Source organism: Mesitornis unicolor, unplaced genomic scaffold (genome assembly GCF_000695765.1).
Source record: "Mesitornis unicolor isolate BGI_N332 unplaced genomic scaffold, ASM69576v1 scaffold4486, whole genome shotgun sequence".
In the NCBI taxonomy this organism is placed as follows: domain Eukaryota; kingdom Metazoa; phylum Chordata; class Aves; order Mesitornithiformes; family Mesitornithidae; genus Mesitornis; species Mesitornis unicolor.
Window position 1 is genome coordinate 87,946 of NW_010188740.1, and position 14,884 is coordinate 102,829.

The 14,884-nt window shown below is 39.7% G+C and overlaps 1 protein-coding gene across 1 annotated transcript in view; it reads left to right on the forward strand.

Annotated features, from left to right (window-relative positions):
* The window catches only part of TG (thyroglobulin), a gene marked incomplete at its 3' end in the record, with an annotated part of 60,696 nt that overhangs the window by 26,342 nt on the left and 19,470 nt on the right, over positions 1-14,884 (forward strand). The window contains exons 17-21 of the mRNA XM_010185816.1: positions 172-381; positions 2,501-2,655; positions 3,139-3,295; positions 7,763-7,987; positions 13,482-13,631. Coding sequence (XP_010184118.1) covers positions 172-381; positions 2,501-2,655; positions 3,139-3,295; positions 7,763-7,987; positions 13,482-13,631 — 897 coding nt within the window. The remainder of the gene's footprint in view (positions 1-171; positions 382-2,500; positions 2,656-3,138; positions 3,296-7,762; positions 7,988-13,481; positions 13,632-14,884) is intronic.

Here is a 14,884-nt window from a genome sequence, read left to right on the forward strand (position 1 = left end):
TTTAGTAAACTGAACCATGCTGACATCAAAACAGATCCAAGTTGAGCTGAGTGGGAAAGGCACAGGGCGCTGTCTAGGTTTTCTCTGTTGATACGAGGGTTACGTGGACTTTTTGACTAGAAAGGCGTCACAGTGTGCCACTAATACATACCCTTTCTCATGTGCCTAAAGGTCCACAGTGTGCTCTGCCATTCGGGGCCTCATCTGCTCTCAACGGAGCTGTATTTTGTGAAAATGTTTCTGGGCAGCCTTCGAGCGTTCAGCAGTGCTGGCTGGTGTGTCGCCAGGGCTTCCACAGCGCCGCCTCCACCACGTCCTTCCAGTGTGATGTGCAACGGCATCGATGGGTCTCGGCTGCCCCGCTCTACCAGGCCTGCCAGAGTATGTCTGATCTGCTGGGGGTTGGGGAAGGCACAGAGCAATGTAAACAGATGTATAGAAATGCACTTTCATTGTGAAGATACCATGTGATTGACAGTACATAACATGTACGTGGGAGTTGCTAAATTGAGATGCAGTACATTAGTCCTGTCTTCTGCTATCTTCATCGCTGTCTCTTGTCTGGCTCCTGTGCCAGATACAGTCCTGCCTTTCCATAATAATGTAGCTATAAATAGTTATTCAATCTATATGCAGATTTTTCTTTGTTAGTTAAAAGATGCTGGCACCATGAAGTGATTCTGATGGAACCACTTAGTCCTGGAAGAACAGATGAGCGCCAGATGTTTGAATTTGGCAGAACTTCACTGTTTATTTGCATAATCAAGTCACTGTTACTTCTGCCTCTTTTTGCAGCAGTCTGCTCTTTAGGATTATTGCTGTCTTTGTTGGCTGGCTTGTGGTATTTTTCAAATAATTTTTCCTTCAAGAAAAGAAATGGCACTTGAAATCTTGGAAGAATCAGTTGTCTCTTCAGAACTTATGTAGTTAGATGCTAATGTTGGCCTTTTCAACTATTTCAAATTATTTCAATATTCAAATTATTGATTGAACACATTCTGATCAAAATTGCAATTTGTAGCAGTGCTGAACTTTGAGAAATGCAGAACTTGATGCCAAGTTCGCAGCTAATCTTCATCTCCAGAATGGGTTTAAACTCAGTCTGGAAACCCCTGTATTGACACATTTCCAGTCGTACCCCAGGTCTTCTATTCCAAATGTAAATGATTTTAAGCTTTACGTTTCAGATAGTTTTGTCTGTCTGTAGTCATGTTTGCTAGGTTTCTGTAGCGTGTTATGAAGTAACTTTATTGTTTGCCTGGTAGCAGTTGTATGACTGTGAGGACAGAGGGGAGTGTGTGGCAATCTGGTACAAGCTGCTGTTTAATGCAAGCGAAGGACTTTCCCATTAATTTATGTTTGAAGCACAGCATGGTTTTAAGGAGCGAGAAAGCATTTCCAACACATCAGAAGGTGATTGAATAAACTTCATGATAATGGAGAATTCATCACAACATTTAGTAATTTGTTCAATGGATAATTACACACACTCTTAAAAATCTTATTTCCCATTCTATATGTGTACACTTAAAGACTGTGATTAAGTCAGCTCTTAAGTAGTCTCTGATAGAGGGGTTTGTGCCCCTTTTTTTCCATGCTGGGATGGGGGATTGTACTTCAGCAGTGACACTTGTACGTGATGCAGCGAGGGTCTGTGGAGTTGTTGATTGAGGCAGAGCTCTGCCTTGTCCAGGCTGGTGGGATAAAAGCCAGCTCCGTTTGGAGGTGGCATGACAGCATCACCACTGAATTTCGGATAACAAACACTCTGTGAAGCCTGGGCTCAGCATGATTCCTGTGAAGACAAGAAATTTGCAACTTTGTTTTTCTGTCCTAAAACTGGATAAATAGATTTTCACTGTGTGACTGATGAGCTCATGGATTTCTCATAGATTTGTGTGATTTGTGTCACTTTGGTTTGCTATCAAAAAATTGGAGGGCCATTGTAGATGTCCACATCAGTGGACAATCAGATTTATTCTTTCCTAAAACTTGATTGCCAGTTAATTTGGCAAGCTAGGATTCTGAAAGCTCATTTGAATTAGTATCAATTGCTTTAATAATTTAATTACTTTTTTAATAGGAGTCTTTTAATGATTTTGTCTTGAGGGAAGCAGAGGTTCACAGGTCAATAATTCCTCTCTTCCTCTTTCTTTTCTAAGCATTGGCTAAAGCTTCTGAAAAATCATCATTTATAATCCAGATCGTTACTTATTCTTCTGTAGATTAGTGATCCAGTGTAAAATATCTCTTTATTATTAAATAACTATATCACCTGGCTTGGCTTTTTCCCTAATATACAGCATATGTATTTATCAAGCATATCTCTTGCTGCTTATTATTTACTACTGACAACTCCACTGCTTTCACCTCGAAATGAGGAGATGCTATTGATGCAAGACCAAAATGCCAGATCAGTGTTGTCTTTTCTCAAAGTAACTTTGAAAGTCAGCTTCTACATTAGTGAGGCTACTAAATGCCCTTTCTCCTTAACTTTTAGAGCTCCAATTATTTCAGACAGTCCAAGCTCAAACACACTTTCAACTACTACTGCCTGCTGAGAAGACTTGTAGCTCTGACTACTCTGGATTACTCCAGGCATTCCAGATATTTATTCTGGATGAGTTGAAGGCTCATGGTTTATGTCACCTTCAGGTAATTTCAATTTCTTATTCGCTGTTGTTGTTTGGGGTTTTTTTGTTGTGGATTTTTTTTTGTTGGTTGAGGTTATTTGTACTGGAAAAAAAAGGTGAGACACAAAGTAGAACTTTGCCTGTTTGACAGAAGTGGAGGAGCAGAACATGCCATGAAATCTGTCAGAATTGGCATCAATCCTATGTGGATGACTGCGAAAATAGGGTGTTTAGTCTCACTGACCCCATATTGGCAGATCAGCTTAATTGTAGCCATAGAAGCCATATCACATCAGTCCAATATTTATTAAAAAATATGTTTTGATGGAAGAGAACGTTTTGACTGTTCAAACAGGCTAAGATTTTCTTTTTCTGCTTCTATTTGTACAGGCTTTTTTGAAAAATTTTCTTTTGAGCATTACACAGTGCAAATGAATAAGAGAAGGCAAGAACTGGAAAGTTCTCAGGTTGACTAACCATGATTTCATTTAATTTTGAATTCGAGGTAAATGCCTTTGGAAATACTGCTTCGGTTTCTGCCTGTGATGATGCCACTGTCTATGTTGAATGCCTGAGCGTGGACCGCCTGGGGGTGAATGTCACGTGGAGGGCTCAGATGGAAAACATCCCTGCAGCTTCACTCCCTGATTTACATGATATTGGTAATTTTATTTATTTTTCCCCTCTGATATTTCTGTGAATTAAACCTGCTTTGCTTTTAATTGTTTTGTTTTCCTGTGTCTGCTCTTAGGAGACACTAACAAGGTATTATAAATGCACACTGAAATTGTCTTTATAACACTGGAGCTGTGTTTTTGAGCTTTTGTTGGTGATATATTTCTCTTTTCAGGCTGGGACTGCAAAGTGGAAAGGAGCTATAATTGAATGTTTCTTTCAGATAGGACTGCCTCTTGCAGCTTCCTTAACTGAGATTGAAAAGTACTTTATCGGGCATGTGCTGAACTGTCCCAGATGTTAATTTCCACTGGGCAGATCATCAGTGGTGGAGAAGATTGTGTTCCTTATGGAGCTGGACTCAGAGAAACGCAATTCACATGTTGCCAAAAATATAACCAATTTGTTCCAAGGTTGTTTTTTTTCTCTCCTTTTCTTTCCTTTTCCTCTTTTTCTATTTATTATATTCCCTTTGACATAAAAGGATGACCCTTACCTCAGACATCCTAGAGCAATGCTGCAAAGACCACTGACTGGCAGATCTTTGCTGTGATTTCCAAGCAAGTTAGGGATGCTGTGAGGAACTTCTCTGAAAGCAGTAGTTCCCTTTAAAATAAGAGATTTGAAAGTTCCAATGCCCTCTGTGCCAGCTTTTCTGCAGTTTTACTGCTTTGCAGTGGTGTTCCTAGCACTAAATATAAATAACTCTGCCTGCACGTGTCCTTCCCTCTAACTCTGGGACTTGGAGACGTGTGCCCTACTGATCAGAACTGAGTTCAAAAGCCTTCACGTCACAGACAGTGGCTGCAGTGGTTGTGTGACTCCTGGCTTTACAATTTGTTTGTTTTTACATCCATTCACTTGCTCCAGATTATAAGGGAAACATGAATATTCAAGCAGTTTGCAGAAAGTGGATCAAAGTATAAGTGTTTTTGTTTTATATTAAACTTCACTTTTGAAAGTGTTCTGCTTTGAGGGCATTACATTTGTCGTGGTTTAGGGCTGGGCTGCCCACTAAATCCTGGACAGATGCTCTCTCTTAATCACTCTCCCCTCCTCAGAAGGGAAGAGAAAAGACAATAAGGGAGAGAGACTTCATAGGTTGGAAAATAAAACTAACAGATTTAATAAAACAATAATACTAATACTACAAGATAATAATGTAAATAGGAAAATAATGAAATAGATACAAATATGTACAAATGCATATATACAAAACCAGGATAAAATCCTCCCCCTACCCTCCCCCAATGACGTATACATCACCAAAGGCTCTGCGGAGCCGGGCACTGGAGGAGTCCCAGACCAAACTCAGCAGCAGTGGGAGCAGGATGCAGAACACACGAATCAGGATCAGAGGCAGATGAACCAGCAGGGTTCTGCTTGGACCTCGGCCACTGCAGGATCGAGATGAACAGAAAAGTCTGAGATGGAAAGGCTCCAAGATGGAAGAAGGGTCAAGACCCTTGTGATCCCTCAGCTTTTATACAGAGTATGATGTATGTGGGATGGAATACATAGGTGGTCAGTTTTGGGTCTGCTCTCCCCCCACCCCGTAGGTGCAGACATGGCACCCACGGTGAGGCAATTGGCCTTGAACAGTATCAGTACACACTGTCTGGGAAAAGCATTCTGCTAGCTTTCAGCAAATTCAGCCACTTGAAAGAGACTGAGCTGAAAAGGAAAATCACTAAATAGAAAATCAGTTCTATTTAGCTCAAAACAGGACAACATTTTTGACCCTCTCCTCACTATAATTTCCCCTTGTACTAAAATTGCTTTTCAGGAAATGAGTGTATGGTTTCAGAAGAGGCAGTATGAGTCTGGTCTGGGGAGATCAGACAACTGGGAACCTGCACCCTGTATCCTCCTGGCACCATCACCTTCCATCATCTTCTACGGCATCTTTGAGTCTTTCTGTTTGAGGTGTTTTCTGGTGTATTTACACAGCAAATTGGTTCTCTGATTTGAAAATCTACATTACTAAAATAGCTTTGTTCTTTTTGTAGCTTCTTCATGGGTAAATGGGAAGTCTTGCTCTTGAAGTAGCTGAGAAAAAAATCGCTAAACAGAAGCGCAGCCTGCATATGTTCCCAATGAAGAGCCTCAAACCTAAATCACTCATGAATGCTTCATTACTTATTTTCTTGCAGATATTTTCATGTATTAAATTCGAAGGCTGTGCAAATCCCTTTCCTGAAGGATTTTATGCCATTTGGCTTTGTAGCTTAGGCTTCAGCTCTAAAATAGTGAGGAACACTTGGAGCAACTTCTCTCTTTTCTGTTCAACAGGCAAAAATATCAATGGTTATGAAAATGAGCTTTTAGTCGGTGAACATACAGTAAACAGTTCCCATGTTTGAGATCAGAAAAAATCAATCCCTGCTCTGTGCAACTGATATTTTAAGATGTGTCTTTGTGCTTTGTATTTTCTTTTTTTAAAAAAAAAAACTTCTTTTGAATCTTTTCTCTCACTTTCTCATTGGCCAATATAAACTCTGGGTAACGGTATGATTCCTTTCACATTAAAATTGGTGTTTACCACAGGAGCAAACCCTAAATCGGATTTATTCCCATTGCACAACACAGGATACAGCTATTTGCAGGTTATTTCTTTATGTGAAAAGATGTATTGTTCCCCCCAGAAGTCCAGGTCTCTAAAGGTATACCAGGCTCTGGATAAATGCTTAGTACAAACTTACAGTAAATCTGACAAAGTATGAGATGCATAGTAGTTTGAATTTCCAAAATAGTGCAGCAGAACACGAGCAAAACCAGGGAAGCAAAACCAGATACTGTTGTACCTGCCATGCTTTGGAGCATGCTGAAGGTCCTGAGAAGCTTGTCTTGGACCAGCAGGGAAGTGTGGCCCCACGCTGGCCGGCGGTGCTAGAGGGGCTGCACCAAAGCAGCTCCTGTAAGACATTCCCAGTGAGTCTGTGGCTGGCAGGCACTGGTTTACTCTCTGTTGAGCTGTTACATGTCTATTTGCAAAGCATCAACACGTATACTACAGTTAAACACTTGTTTATGTACTCTGAATGTAAAGGATACCATATATGCAAGGGTAGGTAGCGTGGTCATAGGAGGGTCACATTTAGCAATAGTGTTGAGAACATTTTAGACTAAAGGAAATTCAGCAGTCCTAGGTGGATTCTTACTGATTTGACTGTTTGCTTCTTTTCTACATGTGAATTCCCTCCAGCTGTCAGGTTATGTTTCAAGGTTATTTTTAATTCTGCTACAGCTAGTCACTAGACAATTCGAAAGGGTATTTGCTTGAATAAAAGGTTAATCTGTTTATTCCTGTTTTCAATAATGAGACAATTTCTGGCAAAACATTTGCAAAGTGTTGTTGGTTATGTGGTGATCTCTACTTCCTTGCACATTAAGTATCATTTTGGCCTGGGGTTGAACCAAAATAAGTGCTATTTTGTTGATTATACTATGTGCCAGTGCAGCAGAAGGACAGGTTGCTCAAAGCTGGAAGCAGAGCATTGTGACTATGAGAAAGTTGGGAAAGTCACCATGTAAGAAGGCAGCAGTACCCTCAGCTATTTGTCTTGGACACATCAGTTAAAAAATAATAATCTTTGTACAGTGTGTCAGCTGTAACATTCCTCATGCTCTCTCTATGTATATAAAATCCTCCCTGTGAAAATTCCACATCTGAGGTCATTGGTGTACTCGTGAAACTCAAAGTACGTAAGTGTGCAGGACTTCTCATTTGCTGTGTTATGGGGCTGCCCATCACCTGTAGCTACTGGAGGGCCTTGGCTTGCAAATTTGAAGCAGTAAACAAGGTCAGCATTTCATCCAATGCCATAAAGCCTGCAGGGATAAAAAGAATGTAATAGCAAATAAAATCTGCTGGGAACACTGTTCTTATGGTACTTCTGGTCCAGCTAAACTGGGGAACTCACTCTTGATTGAGCACTGTAAATTGTCCTTGCACAAATCATCGCGAGAGAAGGTATCTGGGCAACTAAGAATATACAGAGCAGGAAAGGTATTCACTGTTTTCCAGTTTTAAACACCAATTTCAGCAATTGTGAATTTCGAAGAAAATGCTGAAAAATATGCAAATGATACTCAATGAAAAAAAACAGGAATAATTTAAATCTGAAGGTCAGATAATCCTGATTTTCATCTGCTGAATTTTCGCAACTCAGAAATCAAGTTTTGTTCTCTGATGCTTTAATTTTTGAATATGCTATTTTTGCTGTTTGTATTTTTTTTTCCTGTTTCTTTAACACCCTCTACATATATTGACGTTAGGACTTTAATCTGATAGATGATGTACAGATTCATTCTTGTCTGCTATTTGCTAACATGCTTGTATTTCTCTGTCTACCTATGTTTTTACCTTAAAGTTCATCAGTTTGCATGTGGTTATCCAGTCCCATATTGGAAATCTCTTTCATGCTATTTTGTTATACTTCTTCCCACTTCAGAAAATGCAGTTGTTGGAGAAAATCTGATTGGAGCATTTATAAAAGAGATTAAGGATGGTGATTTTCTGCTGTATTTGGACTCCAAGCAATTCCTAGCTGACTCTTTCATTGATTTTCTCCGGGATGAAGAGTTTGATCTGTCTCCGAGTGTGCAGCTAGGATGTAGAAGTGGGTTTCGAAGAACTTCATCTCCTGGGAAAGCAGTCCCAAATTCACAAGGCTGTGGTATGTCTCAGTTTTGCTTTCCTTTCCTTGATGTTATTAGGAATCAGTATAAAGCTGAAGTTAGAAAAATCCCCAGTGGACTTGTGTTTATGGTTAGTATGTGAAAGGCATAAAGCACCAATGTGAGTGATAACTCTGATGAGAATTAGTGCATTGCTTACTGTTCAGTCCTTGTGTCGAACCAATAATTTGGAAATAGGCATCATGGCACTGACATAGTATAGAAGGTTTTGCAAACATTTTCAGGGATTTTTTGGATCTATCTTGTCTTAGAAGGTCTTTCTGTAATATACCTGATCCTTAATAAGAAGATTTCACAAAGATAATGTAGCCAGTGCTTCAGATGATGATACCTTACCCAGAATAGAAACCTGGATCTCGGAAGTCCTAAGATTGTGAATTCTTGGGTCATGTCCAGCCAGCTCAGGTGGAAGCTTTCTCGGTGTTGGCCAACACCCAGACCTGACTGCACTTCTGCTCTCTTTTCATCTTCTTTCCTTCTGTTTAGTCTGCCTCCCTGGAGCAGGCTGCCTTTCTGCCAACATCCTACTTAGGGCTGCCAAACCTACCTTTTTGGTGGATCACCGCGGCTGTGCCTAGCACTCCTGTGCACTGCGTCGTGCTGCCAAAGAGGCTTTGCATTAACAGCCCCACTCTTCTTTCTACCAAAATCAGCCCTCCCACAGTGCAACCCTCATCATTCTCGTTGCCCTGATTATCCTCAGTGAGTCTGTGACTTATGACAGTTTGGGATGTATTCACTGTGTCGAGTTTTTTTTTTTGGGAACAGAGTGGGGATGTACCATTTCTAGGTATAAGACCAACAGTAGCAGGTATTGAATAATTTTTCCCATGTATTTTCAGATGGGAAAGCTTCAACAATATTCAGTGTTCAAGGCCAGGTTGGGCAGGGCTTTCAGCAGCCTGGTCTGGTGGGAGGTGTCCCTGCCCATGGCAGGTGTTGGACTGGATGATCTTTATGGTCCCTTCCAACCTAAACCATTCTGTGATTCTATGATTCAGTTAGAGACCCTAAAAGCAAAACAAAATACATTAAAACAATGTAGCTCCCTGCTTGGTATGGTGGTCCTCTTCAAGTTAGGAGAATTTCGTAATGCCTGGGCAAGGACTTCAAAGTAACCAAGTGATGAGTTAGTTCTGAACTGCTGCAATTTCCAGCTTGGACCTTTAAGGGTAAATTGTCTGCAGGTTCAGTTCATCTCCATAGTCTGAAACACTTCAGATTCTGGTTATTTAAATACACCATGCACAAAAAAAGATTAATTCCTACTGAGAATCTGGAGTCAATAACAACTTGCAGTTGCTTAACAAGATGTACAGTTGTACTGATTAAAGATGGTGTTTATAGAGTCCATCTCTTAGAGCAGAACAACTTAAAAAGAATTGGATCTTTCTGCCGAATGTTTCCTGCCAAGGATAAAGGCCTTTGGGGTGCTGTGAATTAATTCACCTTGTGAGTTAGTTCATGCATATTTGAACCAGCTAACTATAGGAAAAGTCACTCAATAAAACAAATTTGTCATAGAGATGTGAAAAGGAGACAGTTTTTGCTTCAGCTTTTGACAGAGCTAATTTTTTTTTATTCTAAGATGTCATGGTATACACACTTCACACTGGTATGTATAGTAGGACTGCATATTTTGTTCTAAACAGGGACTTTAGGAATTCTGTTTCTGGTTTCTCTAAGATATATATATATGTAGATATATATTTATATAGATGTACATATATAGTTATAAATGTATATTTGTATGTAGTTTTATTTTGTATTGTGGATATATTCTGGTCATTTCTCCTGAGTCTCTTTATCTACTAATAATTGGGGCTAGTAGTAAGAAGCATCACCTGTGATTGCCGTAATCAAAGTTCTATGAGGGTGACAGGCCTTCTTTCTTTATTCTCTTCCCTATCCCATTCTACCTTATTGTTGAAACACAAATTGTCTTTTCAGATCCTGATCTAACTGATTGGTTTGTTTTTATTTCACTGTAAGTGATAGTTCCCCTTGCATCAGGAAGCATGGGCAGCTAGGTCTTAGTAGTGGCTGCTTTCTGGTGTAGATCTCTGTAAATGTAATATTTTCATTTAAGAACATGCAGCTTGCATGAACCTGCCTCTTCATCTCATGTATTTTCCTTACAGTCGTCTGCTTCTTTTGGTTCAGATGTATTGTAGTTTTGTTCCATGTTTTTCTGCCTGTAAAATGGCTAACATTTATCATATGTACATTTTTTCTTATGTGACTTTTTTTTTTCTTAGTCTTGCACTGAGTTACCTTACTCCACAGGTATTTATGAATGTAATTCCTTAAGAGTCCAAGGCTACAGTTCTATTTTAGCTAAGTTTTAAAGGGACAAAAGACACTTTCTTTGCTAAGGTGTGAGTCAAAAAGAAGAGGGTTGGAAACTGTCCAGGAGACAGCTATATGAATCCAACCATTTATTTCAGGAGAAAACCTGAATCCTGTTTGTGAGTTATCTTTGTTTTATTATACATTTTTATGCTGGTTCCTTTTATTATTTAGAATGCTTGGCAATTCTATCAGAGTTGCTTTGAGCAGAGCATTACCCAAATCAAATAAAGTGCTAGATTTATAGCTGAGCTGGCAGCTCAAGACTTAATTTCTAATAATCTAGATCAAAAATCTGATATCCTAAAAGTTTTCCAGTATCTCTGGAGGGAGGAAAGAGCAGTGCAAGCATTGGGTAATGTTTGGTTCTGGCAGTTTTGAAACATGCTTAGTGCAGTGAGAGCTGGTCTGAAGTAAAAGGAGGTACTGTGAGGCGTGGTACCTCTGCACAGAGTCACTCCGGAGTCTGGTTAGAAGTGAGACCAGGTTAGAAACTGCATATATATATAAATATATATTAAAATCATAAATTTATTCCCCCCCTCCATCCCATTTTAGGGATACAAAGTTTGGGCTCAGTGCTAAGACTTAGCTCTGAGATTTTGGCTCAAAGCTGTTCTCTAGTTTCTTATATTGTTAAGATGTATGAATGTTAAAGCTTGAAAGAAGTACAATACGATGGTTTATCTGACTTCACAGAGTCATAGAATGTATTGGGTTGGAAGGGACCTTTAAAGCTCATCCAGTCCAATCCCCCCTGCAGTGAGCAGGGACAATGTTACCAGATCAGGTTGCTCAGAGTCCCATCAAGCCTGACCTTGAATATCTCTGGGGATGGGGCCTCCACCACCTCTCTGGGCAACCTGTTCCAGTGATCTACCACCCTCATATTGAAGAACTTTTTCCTAATATCCAACCTAAATTTAGCCTTTACTAGTTTAAAACCATTACCCCTCGTCCTATTGCTACATGACCTTGTAAACAGTTCTTACCCAGATTGCTTATAGGCACCTCTCAGGTACTGGAACGTCTCTATAACGTCTGCCTGGAGCCTTCTCTTCTCCAGGCTGAACAATCCCAACTCTCTCAGCCTGTCTCTGTAGGAGAGGTGCTCCAGCCTCTGATCATCTCTGTGGCCCTCCTCTGGACCCACTCCAGTACTTCAATGTTCTTTTTGTGTTGAGGACTCCAACACTGAACACAGTACTGCAGGTAAGGTCTCACCAGAGCAGAGTAGAGGGGTAGAATCACCTCCCTTGATCTGCTGGACATGCTGCTTTTGATGCAGCCCAGGAGCCTGCAGATGCACATTGGCGGCTCATGTTCAGCTTCTCATCCACCAGTACCACCAAGTCCTTTTCCTCAGGGCTGCTTTCCAGCACATCATCTCCTAGCCTGTATTGGTAATGAGAATGAATCAAATTTAACCTTTATGTGATTGTGTCGACTGTAATGTATAGCTGAAATGATACGTGTCTCCAAGAGTTACAGAGTCTAGGAAACGTGTCTCTGCACCAACATTTTTGGCTGTTATTTGTTATTTAATCTAAAGTGTGAGACAAAAGGCAATTTTACGTTCTTAAAATGTGATAGGAGACACAGATGTTACTTTCACATCGTGACTAAAACTACAAAACCAGGAGAATGCTTTGAAGAGCTTAATTTGTTCCTTTTTGAACTTTAATTCTTAATGAGTATCCCTCATCCTTTGCATTTTGTCTTCAATTTAGGCATGGATTACTCATTTCACTTTAATTTCTACTGTTGTTCATTTGTAATGAGTATGATCCCTTTTGCATGTGTTGGAAAATATCTTTGAAATGCATCAGACACTCTTGTGTATTAAATAATGTGCTTGAGAAAGGAGAATTCTGTCTGATCCAGGATTTTTTTTGTTCTGTAATTGATTTTAGATATGTGTAATACCCAGAGTACTTGCCTTGATATGTACTTGGGAGGAAAACTTCAATCTCACAGTTGTCTCATCCTAGACCTTCCTGTGGAATCATTTAGAGCAGATGAAGGCAGATATGATCACTTTTACACTAGTTGTCTTTTTAATCTATTATAATTTAGGTGCTCCTGTAAGTTAAATTAATTTACATTCCGGTGTGTTGGCCAGAACAGCAATTCATCATATGGGTTGTAGTGGGGATGGCCAATTTTCCATTACTGTTTCTGTCTCATACAAGCTTAAACTGCCGCCAAGACATAGGGCAAGACCAGAAATAAAGTTTTGCACCTTGTCAAAGTCCCAAAATATACATTTGATAGTGTTTTGAAGGAAATCTACATCTGGAAAGCAGCTGTGAAATAATAAGTAAAGGTATTGTCCTGCAAATGTGTCTGCGACTCTTCTGCTTTAAGGTTCATTTGGATGATCTGGAGGGAAAGACAAGATTTCATGACCTCCCAGAAGACAAAGAATTTTCTGTATAATGTGCCCCAGGTCAGCTGGAAAAAATACTCTCAATTTGTTCTGAAAATGATATATATGCAGACTAAGAGTATCTTTTTGTTTTGTGTTTGGGTTGTCATGTGCACAACTAGTGACTTTTAATCCAACTGTTACTGTTTAGTTTGGAAGTGCTTACCGAAAATTTCATTACCAGGAATTCTGAATGAAAATGTTACCATATGGTGGGTTTCTGTATGGTATTTTTGGACTTTCTACCCCTAGGAGTTTTCCTTTTTCTGTCCATAGTGTTAGAAGTTACTCAGTTTGTACCTTGTGTTCCTTTGTTTTCTTTCACAACCTATCTGCAAAGTGCATTATCTTCTTACAAATGTATTTGACATATGGAAATCAGGCCTGGACTTGACATTTCTGAAGAGCTTGATGTGTACAAATTTGAGAACATTTTTAAGGTGATCTGAGAAAAAAAGAAGAAAACACTGTCTATAATCCAGTCATTGGTGAGTTTAATGAGCATTGAAGGAGTGTTTACCTCTGCTATGCCACTTAGAAGTACATATAGTAAGAGCTTGAAGCCTATGGAAAGTCTACCAGCATGAGATATATACATATATATATGTATATATATACACCCACACAGATGTGTGCAAATGCCTGAACTCTTTTGGATTCCAAAAAGAGCAATAAGGTGCTTGTTCTCTTTGCAGTTGTTTGTCCTCCGGGCAGTCATTTCCAGAATGATGAATGCATTCCCTGCCCTCTTGGCTACTATCAGCATCAGACAGGACGTTCCTCCTGTATCAAGTGTCCTGTGGGCAAAACGACCAACTCCTATGGGGCATTCAGCGCTGATCACTGTAAGTTGAAGTAATTTTTTCCTTTATCCTTTGTGTTCTGACTTCAAATAACTAATAGAATATTTTTTTCATCTGTAAGTTTAAAAAAAAAAAGAAAAGAAGATCCTCCCTCTGGGGTTTTTTGGATGCATATGATCCCTTCTGCATACATTCAATGACGTTTTACAAAGACAGAACAAACTGTCTGGTGTTTTGACCAAAAATGCATGAGAAATGAGTGGTCAGTCTCATCCCGGATGCTGTGGTTCCTTAAGACATGTTCATTGTCCTCAGGAATGATATCTGCATATTCAGTATCAGTGAGAAACATCTTGCATAGTTCATTTATTGGCACTTTCATGAATGCTAAAGTAGTCTTGTCTTTGTGCAGCTCTTTCCCCTGCAAATAAAAATACTTTTCACAAAGCAACTGTCAATATGTTCACTAAAGTTGGTGTATTCAGCTTAAATGACTTATTTTTGCATGCAGAAAATCACTTATAAATTCAGTTTTGTCTGCAGAATTAGCTCATGGATAAAAATAAAAGTGAGTAGTGAAAATTAGTTTCCTGGAAGTATTAGTGAGTGTGGGGACTGCTATGTTCTCTTTCAACCTATTTATTTTCTTAACTGGGATTAAATAAACCAGGTTTATTGTAATACATCAAATAGCTTTTACCTAAGGAAGACGTTAGATTGGGTTGTCATTCTTCATTTCCATACGCGTTCCCTGTGTGGATATTGGAGTCCTATGCTTAAAAGTTTGCTCCTTTAGGTTTTTTTTACTGCATTTGCAGTTTTCTTTACTGCAAGTGCCTGCAATTAAATCTACTCCCTGCCTGGTTTCCACCTTACCTGTGTGCCGAGTCCCAGTGCCAGCCCTTTCCAAAGAGTCCTGTTGTACACATTTAGCTTTCTTCTTTCTTTCAGTTGCTGCTGTCTCCTTATGAAGCCTGAAGACTTTGCTGAATTAACTGCCAAATAAAAAAGCAAAGTATTGACTCACAAGCACAGCACAGGAAAACTGGAGAGCTGAAGCGTTCTCCTCTCTGCTGCTTCCTCTGTTTCTTTCCCAGAGGTTGTGCTTCTGTGTCAACGATGGCTGAGCCGCATGGGAAGCATTTCCTAAACTACCTTAGCTCCTAGCTTGGTGCACTGACTTGAAACGATGCTGATGTTGTCACATTTTGATATCTCAGATTAAATTCTGGTGGTTTCTTTGTGCATAGGTAAACCTTGCTTGCTTCAGTAGCACCTCAGGAGGAGGGCATCAA